The 21622-nt window shown below is 57.8% G+C and overlaps 1 protein-coding gene across 1 annotated transcript in view; it reads right to left on the minus strand.

Annotated features, from left to right (window-relative positions):
* Window positions 1-269: 269 nt before the first annotated feature.
* Window positions 270-21622, minus strand: part of GRM4 (glutamate receptor, metabotropic 4) — a 44392-nt gene continuing 23039 nt past the window's right edge. Inside the window, exons 5-11 of the mRNA XM_009888314.1 lie at window positions 19115-19266; window positions 18656-18796; window positions 12047-12247; window positions 11027-11163; window positions 9537-10472; window positions 3529-3766; window positions 270-319 (exon numbers count right to left, since the gene is read on the minus strand). Coding sequence (XP_009886616.1) covers window positions 270-319; window positions 3529-3766; window positions 9537-10472; window positions 11027-11163; window positions 12047-12247; window positions 18656-18796; window positions 19115-19266 — 1855 coding nt within the window. The remainder of the gene's footprint in view (window positions 320-3528; window positions 3767-9536; window positions 10473-11026; window positions 11164-12046; window positions 12248-18655; window positions 18797-19114; window positions 19267-21622) is intronic.

Here is a 21622-nt window from a genome sequence, read left to right on the forward strand (position 1 = left end):
CGTGGGGAGGCATGCATTGTCACGGTGGTCGGTTGGTCGGTGGTTTATTTTTATTCGTTCTTTATTTTTATTTTTTGCTGCTGTTGATCGCCGTCTTCCCTGGGAGCTCTGCCCAGCGGCCCCGCCAGGAGCGTGTCCCCCCCACTGCCACCTCCACGTCCTGTCCCGCTCCCCCTCCAGCGTCCTGCGACGAGTGATGCGACTCAGCTCCCTCCCGCGTCGTGGCATGCGCAGCCTCCCTCTCTGCCAGGCAGTTGCGATCGCTGGAGCTAAATCGCGTGGTTGCTATAGCTGACGTAGGTCTGTTTGGTAGCCAGTGCTGGAAAGAGAGACAAACCTCACATGTATCATTAATGTCCACCCTCCCCTTCTGGCTCCCATCCCCTCACCCTGACCTGAGTGTCGTGCCAGGAGATGCCGGCGGGGATGTGACTCGGGGTGCGCTCATGGATCCCGCCAGCACTGACATTCGGGATCGTTCCTGCGAGGGCACGGAGCCATGGCTGAGGGGCTGAGCCCCATGGCAGCCCTTGGGCACTCTCTAAGACAGTTCACCCCAAAGAGAGACCCCAGGACGTGACGTGAGCCACGGGCAATGTGCTCTCAGGCTCTCATTCACTTCCCGCAGCAACCAGACAAACCCGCAGGTGCTCCATCTTCCCAAAAGCTCAGCTCACCCCAGCCCTGCAAGAGCACGATTTGGGGTCCAAGCTGAGCACCCTGCGCCCCCACACACCGCTGCGTGGCAGCCGGGAGCGGAGCAGCAGGGCACAGGCAGTGCCAGCAGCGGGTGGCACAGAGCCAGCCAGCCCGGCTGCGTCCCTCACCGAGGATCCCTGTGCCCGTGCTCGGGCGCTGGAGAACACGTACGCAAACCTGCTGCCACCTTCCACCTTCCCCGGACACACCAGCCCTGGAGATGGGGTTGAACACAGAAGGAGAGGAGGCAGCGATGGCTGCAAAGCCACCACACGTCCCACACTGACACCGGGGGAGCCGCAGCAAGGCCCAGAGCCAGGAAAATACCAGATAGCAATAAATCCTCCCGCTCCCCGCAGGGCTGCTCCGCTGCCTTTGGGCTCACAGGCTGCGGCACATCACTGGCTTTTAGCAGCGGCCACAACTCAGGGAGAGGTGGAAGCGGCAGCTTGCAACGCCCTGGCTGGTCTCGGTGCTTCGGCCGGGCACGATGCTCTGCGGAGATCCCACCGTGAGGTCCCCGGGTACCACGGGGCTCAGCAGACACACAGACGCCCTCCAGCCAAGGACAGGGACAAGTGCTGGGACAGACAGCAAAGCCCAAGACACCATGAGCAGCACAAATGTGTCTTCTGCGGAGACCGTCCCTACGGCACCGCGCAGAGGGGACGCCCAGCAGCTCTCCCTCAGTCTCGGTGCCTCGCTGACAGATGAACCTTGCTGCAGATTTCAGACTGGTATTCCCAGATAACAATTAGATAGGCCATAAGAAATTAGAGCTGACAGAGCTATTTGTTAGCCGCAATGTTTTCCTAGCCAATCTGCCCATATCAAAGCCCTGTGAATTATTTATTCTGTTGTTTATTTAAGGATACGTGACCCTCCGGTGACAGAGTGAAAAACAGCCCCTAGATCCTTTGCTGACAACCACACCGTGCCTCCTGCCCCCAGCATTGATGCCGTGCCCGGCTCTCCGCCTTGGCACACCTTGGGAGTCCGCTGCCAGCCCCGTTCGCACCAAGCTCCCGTATTCCCCATGCGAGACACATCGGAGCCGGAGATGCGGCAGACGGGAGGCTCAGCTCTCCCTGCTCCCGGCACGTACGATCCTCAGAGGCTCCTGCTGCGAGTCCCGCGGGGGAGAAGGATGCTCCAGGCAGCGGAGAGCATATGGGAATGTTTGGGTTCAGGTCCCAGACGAGGTGCTCGCTGCATCTGCGCCTCCCAGCCCTGCCGCAACGGGTGTATGAGCCCTTTGTGCTGGCAGAGCCCTGGCCAGGAGCTGCGGGTGGCCGGAGGGAGAAAAAGGTCACACATGCCAATGCTCCTGCAGCATCACGGCCTGCGACACCGATGCCGTGGGGAGTCTGGCACCAGGTGGCTCCCCAGGACAGGGGACATGCTCCCAGCACACCCTTAACGTGGGGAGCCCACAGATAGCCCCAGCCTTGCGCGGAGCGTCTCTTGCACAGACAAAATAGGGGTGACAGAGGGACCCCTACCCACTGCCACGTTGGCATAGGGCCACAGACCACCCAGATCCGCGCTAGCGGCTGACAAAAGCCACCTCCAGCAGGGGGGGGCTGACCGTGTAGCTGCCCTTCACAATGCAGATAGGTAGATGAAAGAGTCGATTGTGCAGTGAGACTGTCCACGGAGAGACATCGCGTACAGAGCTACCGCCAGCGAGAGCCATTACACAGAGCGATGAGGACACGGAGGTTACACAGAGATGCCAAGGGATATTAAATAGCTCTGGCTGGAAACAGAGCAAGCGTGGGATTACAAAGACAATCACGGCTTTCCATGGAAATGCTGTTTTGGTCTCCGTCCCACGGATGGTGGAACCCAGAAACTCTACTGGTACATGAGGAACATTTGTATTTCCGTGGGGTTTTCTTCAAATTTAGCCCAAATGGGATTTCCCTTCTCAAAGGACCCCAGCAGCATTGGCTCCGTTTCTTCCTCCTGCAAGGCTCTGGTTTTGGAAACCCAAATGCAGAAGAGGCACGCACCCACTTTCCCAGCGTTTCCCGAGCCCCCAGCCTCTCTTCCCAGGGGAGATGGATGGCTCTGTCCCTGTGTCAGCCTTAGCTCCAGCCTGGCCCTCGGAGGAGGCACCCAACACTTCTCCATCAGCCACAGCAGAGCCCTCCCGGGAATGGCCCCGTGTGCCCTGGGTGGGCTGACATTAGGATCCTTCCCTGAGTGTTCAAGCAGGTTCCCATGTGCCCCAGCCGGCACCTCACCCAGCAGCAGCATGAGCGTGTCTCGGGCGCATTTCCCATGCCAGCCACCCAGCAGCGTTTCCCATGGGATAACGTAAATGGGTCTGCGGAGGGATGGGAGCTCCAGGAGCACTCCCCATCAGAGGGAGGCAGGACACGTCCTGTCTCACTCATGTGGCTGCAGTGATGGAAAAGAGCTTTTCTTGGGTTAAACGAAGGAAGGGAGAATCTCCCCTACCCACAGACAGGAGACGATGCTGTCCCTTCTCCAAGAGCCAGGAATCCCTGCACGTGCTGCGGCTGCAGCGCAGATACCTGGAGCACACCTCCCTCCCTGGGGTGGCTTTGGGCCGGCAGGGAGCAGAGTGGGATACAGCCCTTCCCACGCTGCCCTCGCTGCTGGGGGATGGTGGGCCAAGCCCTGGGGCAGGAGGGAGCTGAGATGTCCCTTTGCCAAAGAGCAGCGCTGTCGGCATTGCCCATGGAGGACAGCACGGCTATGGCCCACCGGTGAGCCAAGGCTTTGGGCTTCCCCATCACGTCAGTCCCCAGCATACCCCCAGCAAGACCAGTTCCCCAACCCTGCAGGGAGCCACGTTACCTTGCGTTTCCAGATTTTCGCAGAGCTCCGATTTGGCCTCTCCATTGGGGCGGAAACCTCCCTTCTGAGAGAACTTGTTGGACATGGTGGCCGCCGTCACCACTGCCTTGAGGCTCCGCTTGCGCTTAGGGACGTTCTGCTCAGGGTGGAAGAGGATGATGTACACCTTGGGCATGTAGAGCATGCCCAGAGACACCGAGGCACTCAGACAGGTGGGCGTTGTGGTCTGGATGTACATCTGCAAGACACAAGGGCATGAGCTGAGACCCACCACGGCTCTGTAGGACCCAGAAAGGGTCAGCTGGGAAAGGAGGAGAGGAAAGAGGAGAAGGTGGAAACGTTGGGGTTAAATAAGTGAAGGGGTGGGAGCCAGGGTTGGGAATGTTGGCAATATTGGATCTTAAACATCAGACTCGACTTGTTGCATGGGCCAAGGTGCACCTGGGGAAGCCTCCGGCTCACTTCTGTTGTTTCCCTACCTGCAAACACAGGGAGGCTGTGCTGGTGCCCTGACCCATGGTTCGGGGCCCTGGCGCAGCCTCCCTGTGTGCCGAGCCCTCCCAGCACCCACGCACGCTCCAGCAGCAACCTGGCGGCACCCCAACTCAAAAACATCACCGGAGATGGAGCCCTCCACCCTCGTCACCCTCTCCTCCCCAGCACCCCCAGCACACTCCAGCAGCCGCAGGGGCAGGAGGTCTGATGCGATGGTGATGGGCACAGCAAGGACACCCACACCCAGGGCCCAGCCCAGGGCACCCCCCGTTTTCCCATCTCCCTTCAACAGGTAATTCCCATTCCCCAGCTGGCTCCCTGAGCCGTTGTCATGTAAGTCACATATTACACACCGACGTTGCCTTTCTGCAGTCAAAACTAATTTCACGCTCACTGTCCAGGACTAACAGTGACAGATGTTTTGCAAAATGAAAGCCCATTAATCTGACTGTAGAATAATCCATTTTTCTATGGAAAGCGTTTGGCAGGCTCCTCACAAGCCGGGGGCATCTGAAGCAGGTGGCAATGGGAGGTGAAGAGATCCCCTCCCTCCGCCCATCCCCACCTCTCGTCCCTGAGCAACACGGGAGGCCGGGCGGGCAACCTCCTCCACGAGCATCCCTGCTCCAGCAGCATCCCTGCTCCAGCAGCATCCCTGCTCCCGGCAACATCCCTGCTCCCAGCAACATCCCTGCTCCCGGCACAGGGCTCTGTCCTCTCCAGCATCTTCTCCTCTTCCCATGTAGTTCACTTGTTGGGCCTCTCCAGGCTGAGCAGGGAGAGGGCTCCGCGACTTCGGGTGCCTTTGTACACACCTTTTTTTCTTTTCCAGCTGTGCTCAGTCGCCGCGGCTGTTTTGCAGGTCGCTAACGAGGTTTTAGGAAGTGGCTTAAGGCAGTTTCTGAACTTTACCCTGTGGCTCAGTCACAGCGTGGTGTCCAGTGTTTCTTCTGCGGTTGTTTCCGCAACGGGATTGAGTGCCGCGCGAGGTGGCAGGACCTGGAGGAGCAGCATGAGCGGGGGTAGCGGCTCCCCACCTCCCCAGCTGCACACGCTCAACTTGGACGCTCACTTTCCTGCAGTCAACGGAGCAAAAAGGTGACCAAGGACAGACGCTGCGCACAGAGGCTCCACACGGCTCCCGGGGGAGAAGGTGCAGCTCCGACCCACGAGCGAGAGCCAGCGGGAGGCAACAGCTCCCAGCCGGGGCTGTCATCCCACCCCAGGACCTGCGGGTCCCGAGGTGTGACCGTGCAAAGAAACATTTCACTCTCTTCTCCTGCTTCAGAAACGAACACACATGCCCAAAAGCCTTTCAACTCAACCCAAGATAAAATAAAAAAAAAAAAAGCAACAAAGCTTGCTCTGAGTCAACAGAAAAGTTTTGTTTGTCCCCAGAATAAAACCTATTGCTGTCATATGCACCGGTTTGTTTGTTCCACCTTCTCTCTATAAGCACGCAGTCAATCTAGGCAGTTTTTGGAAATAAAAATGTCATTTCATCACGGAAAGTCAAAACATATCTCTGTGCCAGAATATCTGCTGGGTTGGTTTTTTTTTTCCTTTTCTTCCTTTTTTTCTTTTTTTTCACTGAAACTCCAAACTTTGCCACAAATGTCCTGGACTTACCGGGCCTGAGGGCAGCACTGGGACACCGACTCCCGGCACCCCAACCCCTGTCCCAGGGACTGGCACAACTCTACTTGGCACCAGCGTGACACCCCGTGGGACGTGGCTGAGGCTCCGCAGCCCTTCACCTCCCCGGCTCCCCCGCCTGCTCGCCCTCCTGCTCCTCCTCCTGCTCCTCAGCAGATGCCTTTTGGAGGCGCCTCTACTTCTCAATCCAGCAATTTCCATATTTCCTGCCTCTGCAGCGACTCCCACCCGTGCCTCGGGACTCGGAGGCGTTTCGGCGAAGGGGGAGAGAGCAGCTGAGCTTGAGCTTAGACGAGACATCTCCGGGTACGCTTCCCCATCCGTGCCTGGGTCGGGGCTCCAGCCCCCAGCGCCGCCGGGGACTGCCCTCCGCCGAGAGCCCGTGTGGCACCAGCTCCAGGCTCCCCACACTCCCCCCTTCTCTTTGCCCTCCTCAAAGCCCTGCAGCCCTTTTGGGGTCTCACGGGGCCGCCTTCACCCTAATGATCCATTTGCCAGAAACAGCCCCGTTTTCTGCAGCCCGCGCCAACCTCAACAGCTTCGCATCACGCCGCAGCAAACCCTTTTTCAGCTCAGAGAGAAATATTTTTAGCCCGGAGTCTAAACACAGCCATGAAGCACGGCACAGTTAACCTTTTGCCACATCAAAAAAATGACCATTTCTCACGATTTTGGTTCTTACTCTCTTAATTGGTTTCCAACCCAGGACCCCGCTTTACCCCTCCGTTAACGACTCTTGAGCTTCCCCCAGAGCCCTTTGAGGTGAGCGCTGCCGTTATAAAAGAAGTACAGTTCCCGGTTCAGCGGCATCCGCTGCTCCGTGGATGGGATCAAAGAACACAGCCTGTCTCTGACTCAGGATGATGACGCTGCGTCGAGGGATCGCAGCAACCCTAAATGACCCAGCACAAGTCCCCCAAGCCCAGCACCACGCTCAGCCTTTGCCCCAAGGCTGGATGAGTCCATCCTGCCCCGGCAGGAGCAGCCCAGGCTCAAGGCACAGCCCCACACAGCTTGTGTTTGTCCTAAAGCAAATCTCTGCCACTAATTGGCGCCCCCCTCCCCTAAATGCAGGCCTGACCCAGCTACGAGAGATTGTGCACCGCCACGGGTGCCAGGGAAGGGAAAAACTGCTCAAACCACTGGACATTCCTTCTCATTTCTTCTTCTCTCCTTCTTTTCCCTCGCTGAAAGCAAATGTGATAAACAGAGAACCAGACAATGACACCGCTGTTCAGCTGCCGCCTTATCAGCGCAGGAAATTGTCTCTTTCTTTAGATCCTCTGTTATTGCTATTTCTGTAATCCTCTGGGATCGGCAGGGATAAGAGGTTCTTTTGAGAAAAGGCTTGGGGGACTTGTTATAATAATATGCCACCTCCATGCAAAGTTGTAGGCACGAGGTAAAGCAAAATAAAAATGGAGATTTTTATCCAGCTCCTCCGGACCACGAGGCAGCCTTGGCCGCAGGCTCAGATGGGGCCGGGCAGAGGCGTTGGGCGGTGTTTGGAGGTGTGGGTCTGCCCCGTGGCATCCTCAGGACTCCAGTGAAACTCCAGCCGTGCTCTATGAAGAGGACAATGGCCTGGCTGATGCTCCTGGCTTTTCTTTTCCCAAGTGTGCTGACCCTCCACCCAGCCCAGCGGAGCCTTAGTCCCGGCAGCAACGGGGCAAAGACGAGGACATCCCTCCCTGCGGCACCCCGAGGATGCTCTGCTGAGCATCCGGGCAGCACCAGCACCGCCGCGGGGCGATGCCAATGCCAACACCCCCAGTTTTCATCCTAATGACACACTCACAGCCAGATCCTCTGCACAGGCTGCGTACCACCACCTTTTTGACCTTTTTCTCCCCAAGACTCCAAACCAGCAGCTAAAGCATGGAGGCAGCGCTGAGCACCAGATTCCTCCCGCTGCCCCTTTGAGCGCATCCATCGCCCTTCAGCTACAGCCCGGAGAGGCTCAGAGCTGACGTCCCACGGCAGCACGGCCGAGCGCCGAGCTGAAACACCACAAACCCCTCCGGGGATTGCTCAGCAGACGCCACGGCAGCGGCAGGCTTTGAGAAAGAGAGCTGCGTCCAAGGGGAGTTGGGAACATCACTTTTTCCGCCTCTAATCAGCTTGTTAGCAGCCTAATAACAGAGAAGCCCTGCACATTACAAACCCCCGAAGTGAGGCACAGCCTATTGTCGAATTGCTGCTTGACAGCCAGCTTTCGGCAGCCCTAAATTATCCCATGACAAGCTGCAGTGAAGAGGTGAGCAACCTTGCGCATAATCTACAATCATTATCATTTCCATCTTTATTACCCACAGTATGCTGAGCACATTAAGGAGGCTTTAAGGGAGCTTTTGTTTTGCAATAATTTCTTAAAAAACCTGCTTTCTTGTTAGTATCTCCCCTGCCATCTCATCAAAATGGAAATGCTGCAAAAGGCTCCATTTATTTCCTTTAATTCTCCTTCACACTTCCAGCCAGCGCGGGCTGCCTCGGTAGAGACTTTTTGGCTGAGCCAAGGTTAAAGGTGCCTGTGCAGACGTGGCCTCCTCGAGCTCTGGGGTTTGATGCTCTGAGCAGATACAGCTCTCCAGGACATGTATGAAACTCCGGTGTCCACAGCAAAAGATCTCTCAGCAAACCATCCCTGGCCCTTTTGCAACAGGCGTTTCCAAAAGCTGTGGCTTCAACAGCTCAGCGTCACGGGGGAACACGCTCGGGGGAAATTATCCCAGTCGTGATGGGTCCAGAGAGGGAATCCGGGCAGTGGGTCACCCCGGGGATTTCCAGGGAATGGCAACACCGAGGTTTATTTGTCACAGGCAGCTCCGGGCTGGCAGGCGTGAGCTGTTCACATTTAACATAAACGGGATTCTTGTTTTGGCTGGCAGGCAAAGGGGATTTGGGTTTCACTCATGAGATTTTTTTTCTTCTTTGTTCTCGCTCCCTCTCGCTTGAGCACAGAGCTTCATCCAGGCTGGGCTCGCTCCCACGGGTACCGGCACCGGGACCACCCTCCACGCCAAGTCCGGGGGGCCGAGGAGGAGGAGGCAGACAGACAAACAGGTTGTTTTACAGCACAAATCCACGGCTGGGATTATCTGCCCTGGCCTCGTCTATGCTGCCCGCAAAGTCGCATCTGGAGTCGCAGGGGATGCTCAAACCCCACGGCCCTCAGCTCCTCCCCGCCGTGTTGCCAAACACACAGGGGTTAATTATAACCACAGTGAAACAGTCATCGAGTGAGAAGCCGCAAGATGCCGCGCGCCCCGGCGAGGGAGGGGACGCACCGAGGGGTTGCTCTGCTCCCTCTCCTGTGCCCTCGCCCTCTCCTGCTTCCAGTTCTCGGGGCTTTCAGAGGGCAGGTCCATCTCTCCAGCCTCCATCACTGACTCCTCAGCACCAGGAAAAGGAGCCAGCTGGGCAGCACGTGGTCCCTTTTCCATGCAGAAATGGTGCTAATGACTCCGAGGACCTGGATCTGCCCTGGGGACTCATCCTCCCCCAGCCCGCATGGCAGCAGCCTGTGGTGCCCCACGGCTGCTCTGTCCGGAGAGGGGCAGTGAGGCCGAGAGGGCACAGAAAACCAGAGGGAGAGGGAGGAAATGAAACAGGAAAGCCGGGAAAGGAGGAGTGAGGAAAACCACCAAAAAATGGGAAAAGGAAAACGGGGTTGGAGGCAGTGGTTTCTACTCCCCAATAGAGCAAGAGGTTTGCAAACCAACACCTCCCACCACAATTCCCAAGCCGACAGGACCGCAGAAAAGCGCCCTTCCTTGCTTAGGACATACCAGGATCTCTCGGCCCACTTCTTTGCAGCCCACAGGGCCACCAGCCAGACCTCTCCCCTCCTCCCTTACCTTTTCCGCCGACTGCGACGTCCCAAAAAATATAGGGATGAAGGCTAACCACACAATGCAAGTAGTGTACATGGTGAACCCGATGGGTTTGGCTTCATTAAAGGTCTCCGGGACCCCGCGGGTCTTAATAGCGTACACAGTGCAGGTGACCATGAGAAGCATGCTGTACCCAAGCAAACAGATGAGGGAGAGGTCTGAAATGTCACATTTGAGGATGCCCCGGGCAAAGTGGGGGTTTGTAGTCCGCTGGTCCTCGTAGTCAATGACAGAGTGGGACGGGTCCACGATGAACCAGATGCAGACGCCCACGAGCTGCAGCGAGATGAGGCTGAAGGTGATGACCAGCTGGGAAGCGGGGCTGATGAACCGGGGAGCACTCACTGACTTCTTGCCCTGCTCAAAGATGCGGTAGATGCGGTTGGTCTTGGTGAGCAGGGCAGCGTAGCTGATGCTCATGCCGAGCCCGAGGAAGATGCGTCGCAAGGAACATGTGCTCAAGTCGGGCTCGGCGATCATGAGGAAGGTGGTGGCGTAGCAGAGGAAGATGCCTGTCAGCAGGACGTAGCTCAGCTCCCGCCCTGACGCCTTGACGATGGGCGTATCGTTGTAGCGCACAAAAGTGACCACCACAAAGAGGGTGGCGATGATGCCCACGATGGCGATGAAGACGGGCACCACAGCCCAGGGCGAGCTCCACTCCAGCTTGATGATGGGAATGGGGGTGCAGCTGGTGTGGTTCTCGTTGGGCCGCTCGTTGAAGTGGCACCGCTTGCAGTGGAACTCGTCCAGCTGGTACTGGTAGCCATCACAGCGCTCGCAGTGCCAGCAGCAGGGAATGCCCTTCACCAACTTCTTCCTCTCGCCCGGCTTGCAGGGCAGGCTGCAGATGGAGCTGGGGAGCTGGCTCCCACCCCCTGGCCACAGCATGCTCTCCACCTGCGGGGCGAGATGGCACCTGCCCCACTGACACTCGAGCTCAACATCTGCCGAGCATCCCTGGGGCACGGGAGGACGGCTTGCCTCGTCTCATGGCAGCGTTGCCCAGATCTGGCCCCTCGCCCCATCAGTACATCCCGTGAGGGACCCCAGCCCTACCAGCATGGGGACAGGGAGGCGGTGAAGCTCTCCCTCAGCTTTTTGGGAAGATTCAACACCAGAAGCCCAAAACAAAGCCCCTTCTTCCCTGGGAAAACCCCTTCTGCTCTGTTCTGGCTTCTCCTTCCCTTAACAGAGCTGCAAAGTTGGATGCCCAAAGCCTGTGGGACGTAGTCACACGCACTGATGGTGGGTCACCATGGCTGGACCGCAAGCGTGTACTCAGGGGACACCCTCCTCCTCTGACTCCCCCCAGGTTTGGCTGCCTAACTGTGCACCCACGGGCTCCCGGGCTCCCAGCGGGGTTTACTACACGCTACGTGGCCTCAATGGGTGCAGAAGAAATCTGCAGGACCTCCCCCTTGGCACGGCCACCAGCCAGCCCCCAGCCTTACTTTTAGGTGGAGGTGGTCGGTCCATTGCCCGATGACTTTGTACTCCGGAGTGGAGTTCCTGATCTGGTACTGGTAGATGTCGTAACGTCCCGGCGCGTCTCCGTTCTCATTGAACGTCACGGGAGTCCCCGCGATGCCTGCGAGAGAGGGAGGACTCAGCACCCAACAGCACGGGGTGCCCTGGGTGATGGTGTCGAAGGGGGCTCCGGTGTGATGCTTCCCCCTTGGCGTGGGGATTGCTCACTGCTGGCAGTGCCGCAAGCTGCCAGGATGATGCCGGCACAGGCACAGGGTGGAGGAAGGAATTGGGGAAAAGAAACCCAAACCCAAACCCAAGCTGGTGCGGGGACCTTATGGCATCGACCCACCGACTCCCGCAGGAGCCGGAGGTCACTGAGCGAGCGATGCTGGGCACCGAGCGCTCTTCCACCAGCCGGTTTACTGCTTCTTTTAAGAAAAGGGGGAAAAGCAGCTTTAAAGCTAAATCAAGTGAACTGTGCAGATAAATACTAATGAAAGGAAGGAAGAGAAAAATCAAGCAAGAGGGAAAAATAAATAAAAGAGACACCGCAGAGGAGATCACAGAGTGGAGATAAATAGAAGTAATAAGGAGGACAAGACAGAAAATGTTTATTAAGGAGGCAGAGCAGAGGAAAAGATGCATTTCCAGAGATGTGAAGAAAGACAAGGACACAGCGGCGTGATTCAGTGGGACCTCCGCCAGCCCCGAGCTGGAGGCGGCAGGGGGGAGCGGGGGAGGGGGGAGGCCAGGCAGGCAGGACAGCACAGGGAGGGCAGGATCGCTGCCGGGTTACTCTCCAAAGGCTCCCAGGAAGCTCAGACCTCCTCATCTGCTGCAAAACCACCCCGTCTTTGCACCCAGCGTTTGCGGCGCGGCGGGTGCCAAAGGATAACAAGAATAAATTGTGGGTGCTGCTTTGTCATCCATAACGGGGGACAACCTGAGACACCCAGTCCCAGTGGGGCCATTCCTCCCCACCGCCCCGGGGATGGACAGACCTGAGAAGTTGACGTTGCGGATGTACTTGAGCAGCTCCACGCCGTCCACTGGGTCCATCCGGGGGCACAGTCCCACCTTGCCGGGGCAGAGGTTCTTGTGCATGTTGTGCAGAGCGTGTCCCATGGCATAGACGGCGTCGATGACAAACTGAACCTTGCCCTCCTGCTCGTATGAGGAGTCCTGGCCGATCCGCTCTCGGTCTATGGATACACATAAAGCAGGGCTGCCACCTCCCTGCCGTCCCAGCCGTTCCCCGCAGGGACACTTCTACTGCAGCTGAGCCCTTGCATAGAAGCCTGCCCTGGACTGAAGCAACTGGAAACTCCAACCCCATTCCCAAAACTACAAACCCATCAGCCAGCCAGGGCACCTCTATCCCAGCGGGAAGCTTATGCTCCCGAGGCATGTCCCAGGAAGGAGCAGCAGGGCAGAAACGCATCTCAAAACAACCCCAAACTCTTCCCCAAACAAACCCCACATCGCAGATGTATTTCGCGGTGCCGGCCCAAGGCATCGGCTGTGTCTGCGCTGCCGGGGCTCAGGGCTCGAGCCTCTCCGCCAGCCAAAAGTCCTCCCGGCACCTGTGTGTCCCTTGTCCAGAGGGGTCAGGAAGGACAGCCGGGAGGACATGCTGTGGGTCTCACCTCAGCCCCTCTGAGCAGCGTGCCGGGAAGGTTTGGGGTACATGAGATGTCCTCTGCAGGCAGGAGAAGGGTGACGTGCAGCCAAGAAACACATTCAGTGGGGAAACACCCAACCAACCTGTAATGTAGTTCTGGAAAGGTGGGTGCTGGCACCCAGCTGTGCTTCCAAGAGCCCTGGGGATGTCACGTCCCACTGCCACGAGACATCCCCGTACTCCCAGATCCCCAAGCAGGATGTGGGCTGGGCCGTGATCAATGTCCCATCCTCACCCCCGCAGGCAGACCTCCTTCATCTGGCCAGGAGCTCCCACCAGCTCAGTGTCTATCACTGGCATCGAGGGACCACCCAGGCAGTACCCATCACTGGCTGTGTGTCCTCCATCACATTCCCGAAGCCTCCTGTCACCCTGCTCCCCCCATCACCCCCCGCCGCCCTCCCACCCCGCTGACCCCACAGTCCTCCGCAGCCTCCCCGGCCATCCCGGCGTGCAGGATCCCGCAAGGATCTGGTAATTACCGGCGACAGCTGCCTGCCTCTCCTGTCATAACTGCCCTTAATGGGACTAGAAACATGTTAATCATTTAGCAAAAGACACCGATTAATGTAGCACGCTGTTAATTACAGCTAAGAAAGCATCTCCCATGGAGTGATGCCGCATCGGAGACCCGCGGCCTCTGCACCTCCATCTCCGCCTCGATGGCACAGCCGGGCACCTCGCCAGGCCACAGCTCCTTCAGCGACAGCCAAAGGGAAAGAAGGTTTCTCAGGGAGCCGAAGGCATGGCCTTCATCCTCTGGCGAGGCAGAGGCATCCTAAAAAGCCATCCAAGGGTTTCCAAAATTCATTCTGGCTCCACCACACACCGATGCCCCCTGAGGCAAGGTAGGGTTTTACGGAGGCTGCAGGGGGACCAGGGCACAGCGCCTGCGCTGATGGGGACAGAGAAGGCACAGGCAAGCTGTGGTCACCGATGGCCTCCCTCCCCGCTGCGGGAAGGTGGGACAAAGCCAGCGCTGGATGCGGAGCAGGTCTCTGCCGAGCGATGACGTCCCTGGACCGGGACAGAGAGCAAAACGTGCCACTGACAAGACACTAAAGCAAATTGATAGTGAACTGACCAACAAGAAAAGATGATATCAAGGAGGTGAATTTATAGCCCATCCTTCAAAGTTATAAAAATGCTTTTGGACTACGTGGAGATTACTCATGCGAAACCCGTCAAGTTATCCTTTCTTCCACATTATTGACAAGGGCTATTAATCTTCTCCCTCGACTTTGGGCCTTTCCCTGCATTCATCTCTCAAGGCGCAGACAAGCCACTCTATCTTGTCAAGATAATTACCCATTTAAAAAAAAAAAAAGGGTGTAATAGACTGTCCAAGGGAGCTGAGCCCACGGGGATGTCCCAGCCCCGCTGCCACCCTGCAGAGCCTGCTGAGCCCAGGGGACACACGGGACCCACGACTCGTCCCTTCCCAGCTCCTCGGCTTCCTAGCAGGCACCTCAAATCCCACACAGGTCCCAGCAAGTAAAATACAACCCGCTGTGCCAACACAGGCTGCGGAGGCTGGATTTTCCTCCCAAATATCCCACTGGCTTGCAGTGCGCAGCATCAGCCCGGCGCGGTGGGAGAAGCCGGCTCTGGTGTTGAAGCTGAGCCATCGCAGAGACGCAGAGGTCTCCCGGGCTGTCCATCGGACAACTTTTCCCAGGCCCCAGCTGCTTTTTCCAGAAGGGAATTAGACTGGCGTACAGAGGGTCAACACGGAGCAGGAGACCGAGGTTCATTCCCGACACGGAGACAATAAATCTCCGCCAAACTCGCAATAGATTAGGGTTGCTAAAGGGATGTGACCGCGCTGATTATAATAGCAGGGTCGTGCATCGTTCTACAGGGCTGATAATTAATTTTCAAGTGCATGATGAGCCTCCGCGGGCACCCCTCGGAGGACGGACGCCGCTATCTTCTCAAGCGGTGGATGAGACGGGATTAGTATCAATTCCCATCACATCGCCGGCATCGGTTTTTGGCAGGAGTTAATCAAAATTGCTCACAGTGCTGCTCCGGAGAGCTGGGGGACAGTGTCGCCTCTGAATCTCCAAACCTCGTGGGCACTGGCAGCAGCACCCATCGCCACGTTTTTGGGCTGGGTGAGCCCATCTGGGGAGCAGGGACTGCCCCCCCCAGGAGGGATGCTCGCTGCAAGCATCTCTCTGCAACGAGGGCTTGAGCTGCCCTCGCGGCGAGGCTGGCAGTGCCCGTTTGGAGAGCCGGTGGCTCTGAAGGAAAGCTGAGCAGAGGCATTGCCAGGACGCCCCCGCCCGCTCAGACCCAGACTCGGTCAACAGGAGCCTTTTATCATCTTAACTACCAGGCGAGCAATGCAAATCCTCCCCCGTTGGCCCGGCTGGGGCACGCTGTGCTGGAAAACAGCCGGTGCCACAAAAAAAAACCCAACCCCATGCTAAGAAGAGACCAGAGAGAAGCAAAACAAAAAGGGAAAAGAATATGAAGAATCACAAATAAAGAAGGGGGGGAAAAAAATCAAATAAAAGCTCCTCTCCCTTCCACCCACATTGCTGCTTTGCATCTATCCGCAGAGGTGAGCGCACAGCGAAATCCCCAGCACAGCTTCAAAGCAGAGTTACCATCCAGCCCTGCTAAACGAAGGCCATTAATTAGTTCTTCTGGAAAAAGAGGAGCCTGTAGGGCCTGGAAGCATCCTGCGGTCCCCATGCGGGTCACAGTGGGGGACGTAGCCCCAAGCTGTGCCCTGCCCTTGCCACCCCATCGGCCCGGCAAACCCGGCGCTGCCATCGGCTCCTCCGCCTCCACGCGCAGCCCCCCAGCACCTCCCCGTCTGCAGCCGCACGTGTGTGAATTATTAACGATTCGGCGACTGGCAGGATCCTTTCCAGCCCAGCTGGCCGGGCACGAACCGGGGCTGGCTTCCCCCCGGGAGCCTGCCCAAACCCAGAGGGTCGGGGACGCAGCTCGGCGGAGGGAGCTTGGAGGTGGGGAAGGATGCGGAGGAGATCCAACTGCAAAAGGAGGTGGGAGACAGGTCCTGGCCTGATCCTGGTGACGGAAGCACTGAATTTTCAGAGTTGGAAGGGACCTCTAGAGATCATCTCGTCCCACTCCCCTGCTGAAGCAGGACTGCCCAGAGCACATCCCTCAGGACTGCATCCAGGCGGGGCTTGAATACCTCCAGAGAAGGGGACTCCCCCACCCCCCCGGGCAGCCTGTGCCACTGCTCTGCCACCCCAACCGTAAAGAAGTTTCTCTGTGGATTTGAACAGAATTTCCTACGTTCCAATTTGTGCCCATTGCCCTCGTCCTGTCACTGGGAACCACTGAAAAGAGTCTGGCTCCATCCTCCTTCAGCCCACCCTTTAGATACTTGTACGCAATAATAAGGTCTCCCCTCAGCCTTCTCTTCTCCAGGCTGAAGAGTCCCAGCGCTCTCAGCCTTTCCTCACACGGGAGATGCTCCCAGCACGACAAACTGGGGACAGTGCACACAGCTCCTGACGGGTGCTAGGATTGGTCTTAGGGATAATGCAGGCAGCTGCCAGTGGGCATTACCCCAAAATCTGGTGCCCACCCCACCCCAGCCCTCGCCCTTCACCTTCCTCACAGCTCTTCCATACCTCAACGAGAACCATGAGCTCTGTTTGGTGGTGGGACCCTTAGGTTTGGTTTTCAGGATGCAAAGGCCAGCATTTCTCTGGGCGTTTCAGGCTGTACCCAAACCCAAAGCTCGTGGGGAAAGTCAGTACAATTCCCTCTATAAAACAGCCCCAAACAGGACATTTGCATAAGCTGCGCAAAGCCCGTGAGCTCATGGATCTGCACCGGCAGGTTATTTGCTTCCTCGTGCGTTATTTCCCCTCTCCGTTTATCTGCCAAGCAAACGTTCAGGAGATAATTTATTTGCTGACAAATTCAGATAATTTAAAGACAGTTCCTAGGACATTTGCCATGTCGTGGTTTCAGCTGCCTCCACTAATACCTTGGCCCTGAAATATTGCTTGTTTAAATGCTACATTACTATGAAGATGAAGAGATCAGCGGTCTGCAGGACCTGCTCATGCATTTCCTGGTGCCGGTGATTTCTTCATGCTACCGGGAAGGATGAGGAGCTCTCAGCTACCCAAGGCCATGGCCACGGGCAAGTTTTCTTCTAGGCAAGCTCATGCCTAGGCACTAGCCACAAGGCTACCTGGGGAAACTGCAGCACTGGAAAGCCCTTGTGGGGACAGAGAGGTGTCCCCAAATCATCAGCTGAACATTTGGGGAATGCCCGTAAGGGACAGGACGTGGAAGCACCATCCCTCACATCCTCGGTGGTGAAAACAGGGGGAAAAAAAAATCCCTTAATGATCAAACTTTCCAGGCACGGGCAGGTCCATCCGCCTGCTGGCATACCACGGCTTCCACAGACGTCCCTCCCGCGGGGACAGGGGGGACGCGCAAATGTCCCCAAGTCCTGCCACGTCGCAGCCTGCGAGCCGCCACGTCGTTATCTGTCTTCAGCCAGTGCCAGGCAGGCAGTAAATCTCTCCCATCTCTCAGTAAACATGTCACCTCCTTGAGCCTCCAACCATCACCTCGGCAGCAGCGCTGTCAGCAAGACAGATCCCCTGGATGCCCTGTTTACTGCATTAATCCCTACAAGTCTCTTTTAGCTGGAAATGGCTAAAAATGCACAGTGCGGGGGTGAGGAGGGAGCCTGGGATCTGACGGGAGGCGGTTCCCTGCCTGGAGTGGCACAGGGGCCCATCGGCAAAGCAGTTGGCAACGAGACAGGGGCAAACACCACTCCAACACACACCCCGGGGTGATCGCCTCCTCTCCGGGCACCCCTGTACCCTCCCGTGGGGCAGCACCTTCCCTATGGGCATGGACACACTGCGGACGCAGCCTCCGTGCTGGCAAAGCACGAGCCGCATCCTTCAGGCATAGAATCATAGAATGGTTTAGGTTGGAAAGGACCTTGAAGATCACCGAGTTCCAATCCCCCTGCCATGGGAGGGATGCCCCCGTTTTCCAACGCCTGCCCTGGGCTCCCTGCCATGGGCAGGGACACCTCCCACTAGACCAGGTTGCCCAATGCCACGTCCAGCCTGGCCTTGAACACCTATGATGCCCAGTCGGCATCATTCCTCTGCCACCCGCCCTGGCTTTTAGCCTGCTCACTGGGACTCGGGACAGGAGCCGCTTGCAAGGGAGCAAGGATGCACCGGTGGCTTTGCGCCTTCCACGGGACAACGGTACTTCTGCCAAGCACGCGATGAGAAAGAAGCAGTTGTCCAAATGCTGCGAAATAATGAAGAATTCAGTCCCAAACCCCTCAGTTCTGGATGGGTTCGGACCCGCAGAAGACGAGGCCAAGGGAAGGGAGATGTGCAAGGAGAGGGAGCAGCCTTGGGAGCTTTGCACAGGAACCGAGCAGGCTCCACACGCTCCCTCCATCACGCACAGCTCCTCGGGATGCGCAAAAGCATTTCTGTGCAACGCTCCTGCCCGCTTTTAAGCGATCCGCTGCCATCGCGAGCCCAGCAGATGCCCGAGCGCCCGTGCAGGTGAGCAGCTCTGTTCCCCCATGTTCCCCACACCTCAGAAGCACCGGCGTTTCTCCAGCCTTCCCCAAATTCCCACCTGGCTTTGATGCTTAGTCCAGAAAAAACCATGCTCGCAACCGAGACGGCCATGCACGGAGTATCAATGGCCGCATAACTGCCTTGAGCTGGGCTGGCAGCTCCAGAGCAAGAAGGACGTGGCAGAGCTGAAAGACCATAAGGGGAATAAGTTTCTATAAGTTTCTCGCAAGCGAAACTTTTCCAACGCCTGCCCTGGGCTCTCTGCCATCGCCTTCACGTCCCCACGCACCCCATTGCGATACAGCGACACACACTCACGAGCCTCCGCTCGCCCGCAGCATCCCCACAGCTCTTACTGGTGCACTTCTTGATGCTGCTGCCCTTCTTCAGCGCGTGCCGGCTCAGCTTGCAGTGGAAATTTTCCTCCCAAAACTCAGCAAACCAGATGTTGCGGCGGTTGTTGTCCAGCGTCCTGCTGGAGAAGTAGCGGTCGAAACCTGCCCGGGGAAGAGGGGACGGAGGGGATAAATCTCTGGGATGGCAGAGAGATGCTTAACATGGCCCCAAACTCCCCAGGCAGAGGGGAAGGAGGGTCTCGCGAGCGGTGGGATGTGGGGACACGTAAGAGTGCGGTGGGTTTGTGTCCCAGCTGCCGTTTAGGCAAAGCTGCAGCCTGGAAAACCCACTTAGGAAGGACCCACTGCAAAACACAGAGTCTTTCACAGCCAAAAACCTTGCGGTTAAGGGGGTGCCACCGGGGAGGACAGCCGACCCAGGGGGGGAGCTGAGGGAACCCACCCAGTGCAGCCCCTTACCTTTGACAGAGACCCGCTTGGGCAGGATGGTGACGGAGCCCTCGGCCACCTCCTCCAGGTGCAGGACCGGGGAGATTTTGGAGCCCCAGCTGTCCGAGCCCATCCAGATGAAGTGTCCCGTCTGGTTCGCCCTCTTGGCCGCCTCCAACACCCTTCTGCAAAGAGAAGCAACAGGCGCTGGCACTCGCCGGCACCGCGGGGCTGGGGCACCGGCTGCGTGTCCGGTCCCATGGAAGAGGGGATGCTGGCACGGGACAGTGCCCAGCGCCGTTTGCATCTCCCACTCCGGGCACTCGGTTGGCACCAGGCACCATGCACGACCCGCTTCATATGGATAGACGAGACCGAACCGCACTGCTCAGCTCCCGCACCCTCCATCCTCCACAGCCCAGGCACACAGGCTGCTTCTCCCGCCTCATTTGCATATTTGCTGACTGGTAATTGAATTTCCCCCTTAATTACCCAACATTTGGGGGAGAAGAGGGGGGGGAATCAGGTTGTGCCGCAGCAGGCAGGAAAAGCAGCAGCGCTGGAGAGCACGCGTGGGCTCTCAGCTCTGATCAGCATTGCGAACCACAAAGAGAGAACCAGCCAGCCCTGCCAGTGCCCAGGCTAGAGCTAAACTGGGCTCTGCTGGGCTCAACTGGGCAGCTGTGGGGAGTTGGGAATGCCATCCATCCTGCCGAGCATCCCTCATCGTGGCCAGACACTCAGCCGCACACGCTCGCACGCTGCACCGGCACCAGCCAGTTTAGAAGATCTTAGCAGTGGACGGGAACTTTCCTGGATCAGACCCTCCGGGTTCTTTTTTCCCCAGGGCTCGCTGTCCCCTCAGGGGCTTGTGTGGGTCCCCAGCCCCCTCGGAGCGGGGCCCAGGGCACCTTCATCTCCCCATCTCCCCGTGCAGCGAGGAGGCAGGTTTGTGACTCACCCCCCGCCGTCGGGAGCTGATCATTTCAAGTCCAGATGGTGTTTGAAACGTGTAATAAGGAAAAAAAAAAAAAAAAAACAACCAAAACCAACAACACAGCCGGGGAGCTGTGCCGGCTGCTCCGTGCTCATCCCGGGTTGCCCCAAGGTGAGCAAAGCCCACGTCCCGCTCCCAGCACAAGCAGCATCTCCAGCTGCCCGCGGTCCTTGTGCGGGGCAGAATCTCCCCGGGGCAAATCGAGGACGTTCCTGTGAGATGGGTGATTTCCACCCGCTCTGAGTTGGGCAGAAATTCCATCGCTGGACCGTCTTGCTCGGCAGCGTGGCCCTGCACGTTTCGGGAGAGGCAACACAGCATCTTCCAGGCTCCGCAGCCCAAGCTGGCACGAGGGTCGGGATCACAGCAGCCTCCATGCCCGGGGTAAATCCACGCTCACCCGGCGTGAGGTGGGTGTGCGTAAAGCACTGTTCATGGGATGTAATCCTATTTGGATGGGTAAATGTTTACAAACCCCAGTTAATGGGGCTTGCCATTTACACAGCGAGGTAAATCCCCCATTTCTCACCACATGCCCGCGGAAATGTCAGGTTTGCAGACATTTCTATTAAGGAAGGAAAAAAGAAACTCGGAGCGTTTGCACATCTGATGTAAACTGATTTAAAATCGCAGTTTACCCACATTTACATAATGTTTGCTGATTAATAAATTAGATACTTAGGAAATCAGGGGTAGTTCCATGTGAATCATTCTGCTCCATAAACAACGGGAGCTGCAAGACGTTGCTTCGCCTGCAGAGCAGCTCATCACCTCGAAGCGTGGTTGTGTCCCCAGCCCCGCCAGGCAGGCAAGGTGGCAAGGGGGGGTCCCCAAAAGGTCCCCCTGGACCCGTTCCTCTTCCACGCCGGGGGCTGAGGCTGCAGAAAGCAGAACCGTCGCCTGGGTCCCGCCGCAAGCGGTGCTGAGCGAGGCCCCGCGCCAGCTCTGATGCACCCGTGAGCAGCGTGAAGCAGCCGGGTTGTGACAGCGGGAGTTTCCAAAGCCGAGAGAAAGCGGATTTTTCCTCCTTTCAGCTCTGTGTTGCTGTGGTTTGATGGCAGCACCATGCCAGGCGGCCGCTCTGAAGTCAGCCCTGCTGGGTCCCTGCTGAAGCCATGTCCATGCCACGCTGCTGGGTGCATCCTCGCCACGCTGCAGACACGTCCATGCCACGCTGCAGGGTGCATCCTCACCACACTGCAGACACGTCCGTGCCACGCTGCAGGGTGCATCCTCACCACACTGCAGACACGTCCGTGCCACGCTGCAGGGTGCATCCTCGCCACACTGCAGACACGTCCGTGCCATGCTGCTGGGTGCATCCTCCTCGCCACACTGCAGACACATCCGTGCCATGCTGCAGGGTGCATCCTCACTGCGCTGCAGACACGTCCATGCCACGCTGCAGGGTGCATCCTCGCCACGCTGCAGACACGTCTGTGCCACACTGCACAGGCAGCTACGCAGGCACGTCTGCTCCACGTTACCAACACACCTACACCGCGTTGCAGACACGTATGCACGCTGCAGGCAGGGCCAGC

Source organism: Charadrius vociferus, unplaced genomic scaffold (assembly GCF_000708025.1).
Source record: "Charadrius vociferus isolate BGI_N301 unplaced genomic scaffold, ASM70802v2 scaffold266, whole genome shotgun sequence".
NCBI lineage: Eukaryota > Metazoa > Chordata > Aves > Charadriiformes > Charadriidae > Charadrius > Charadrius vociferus.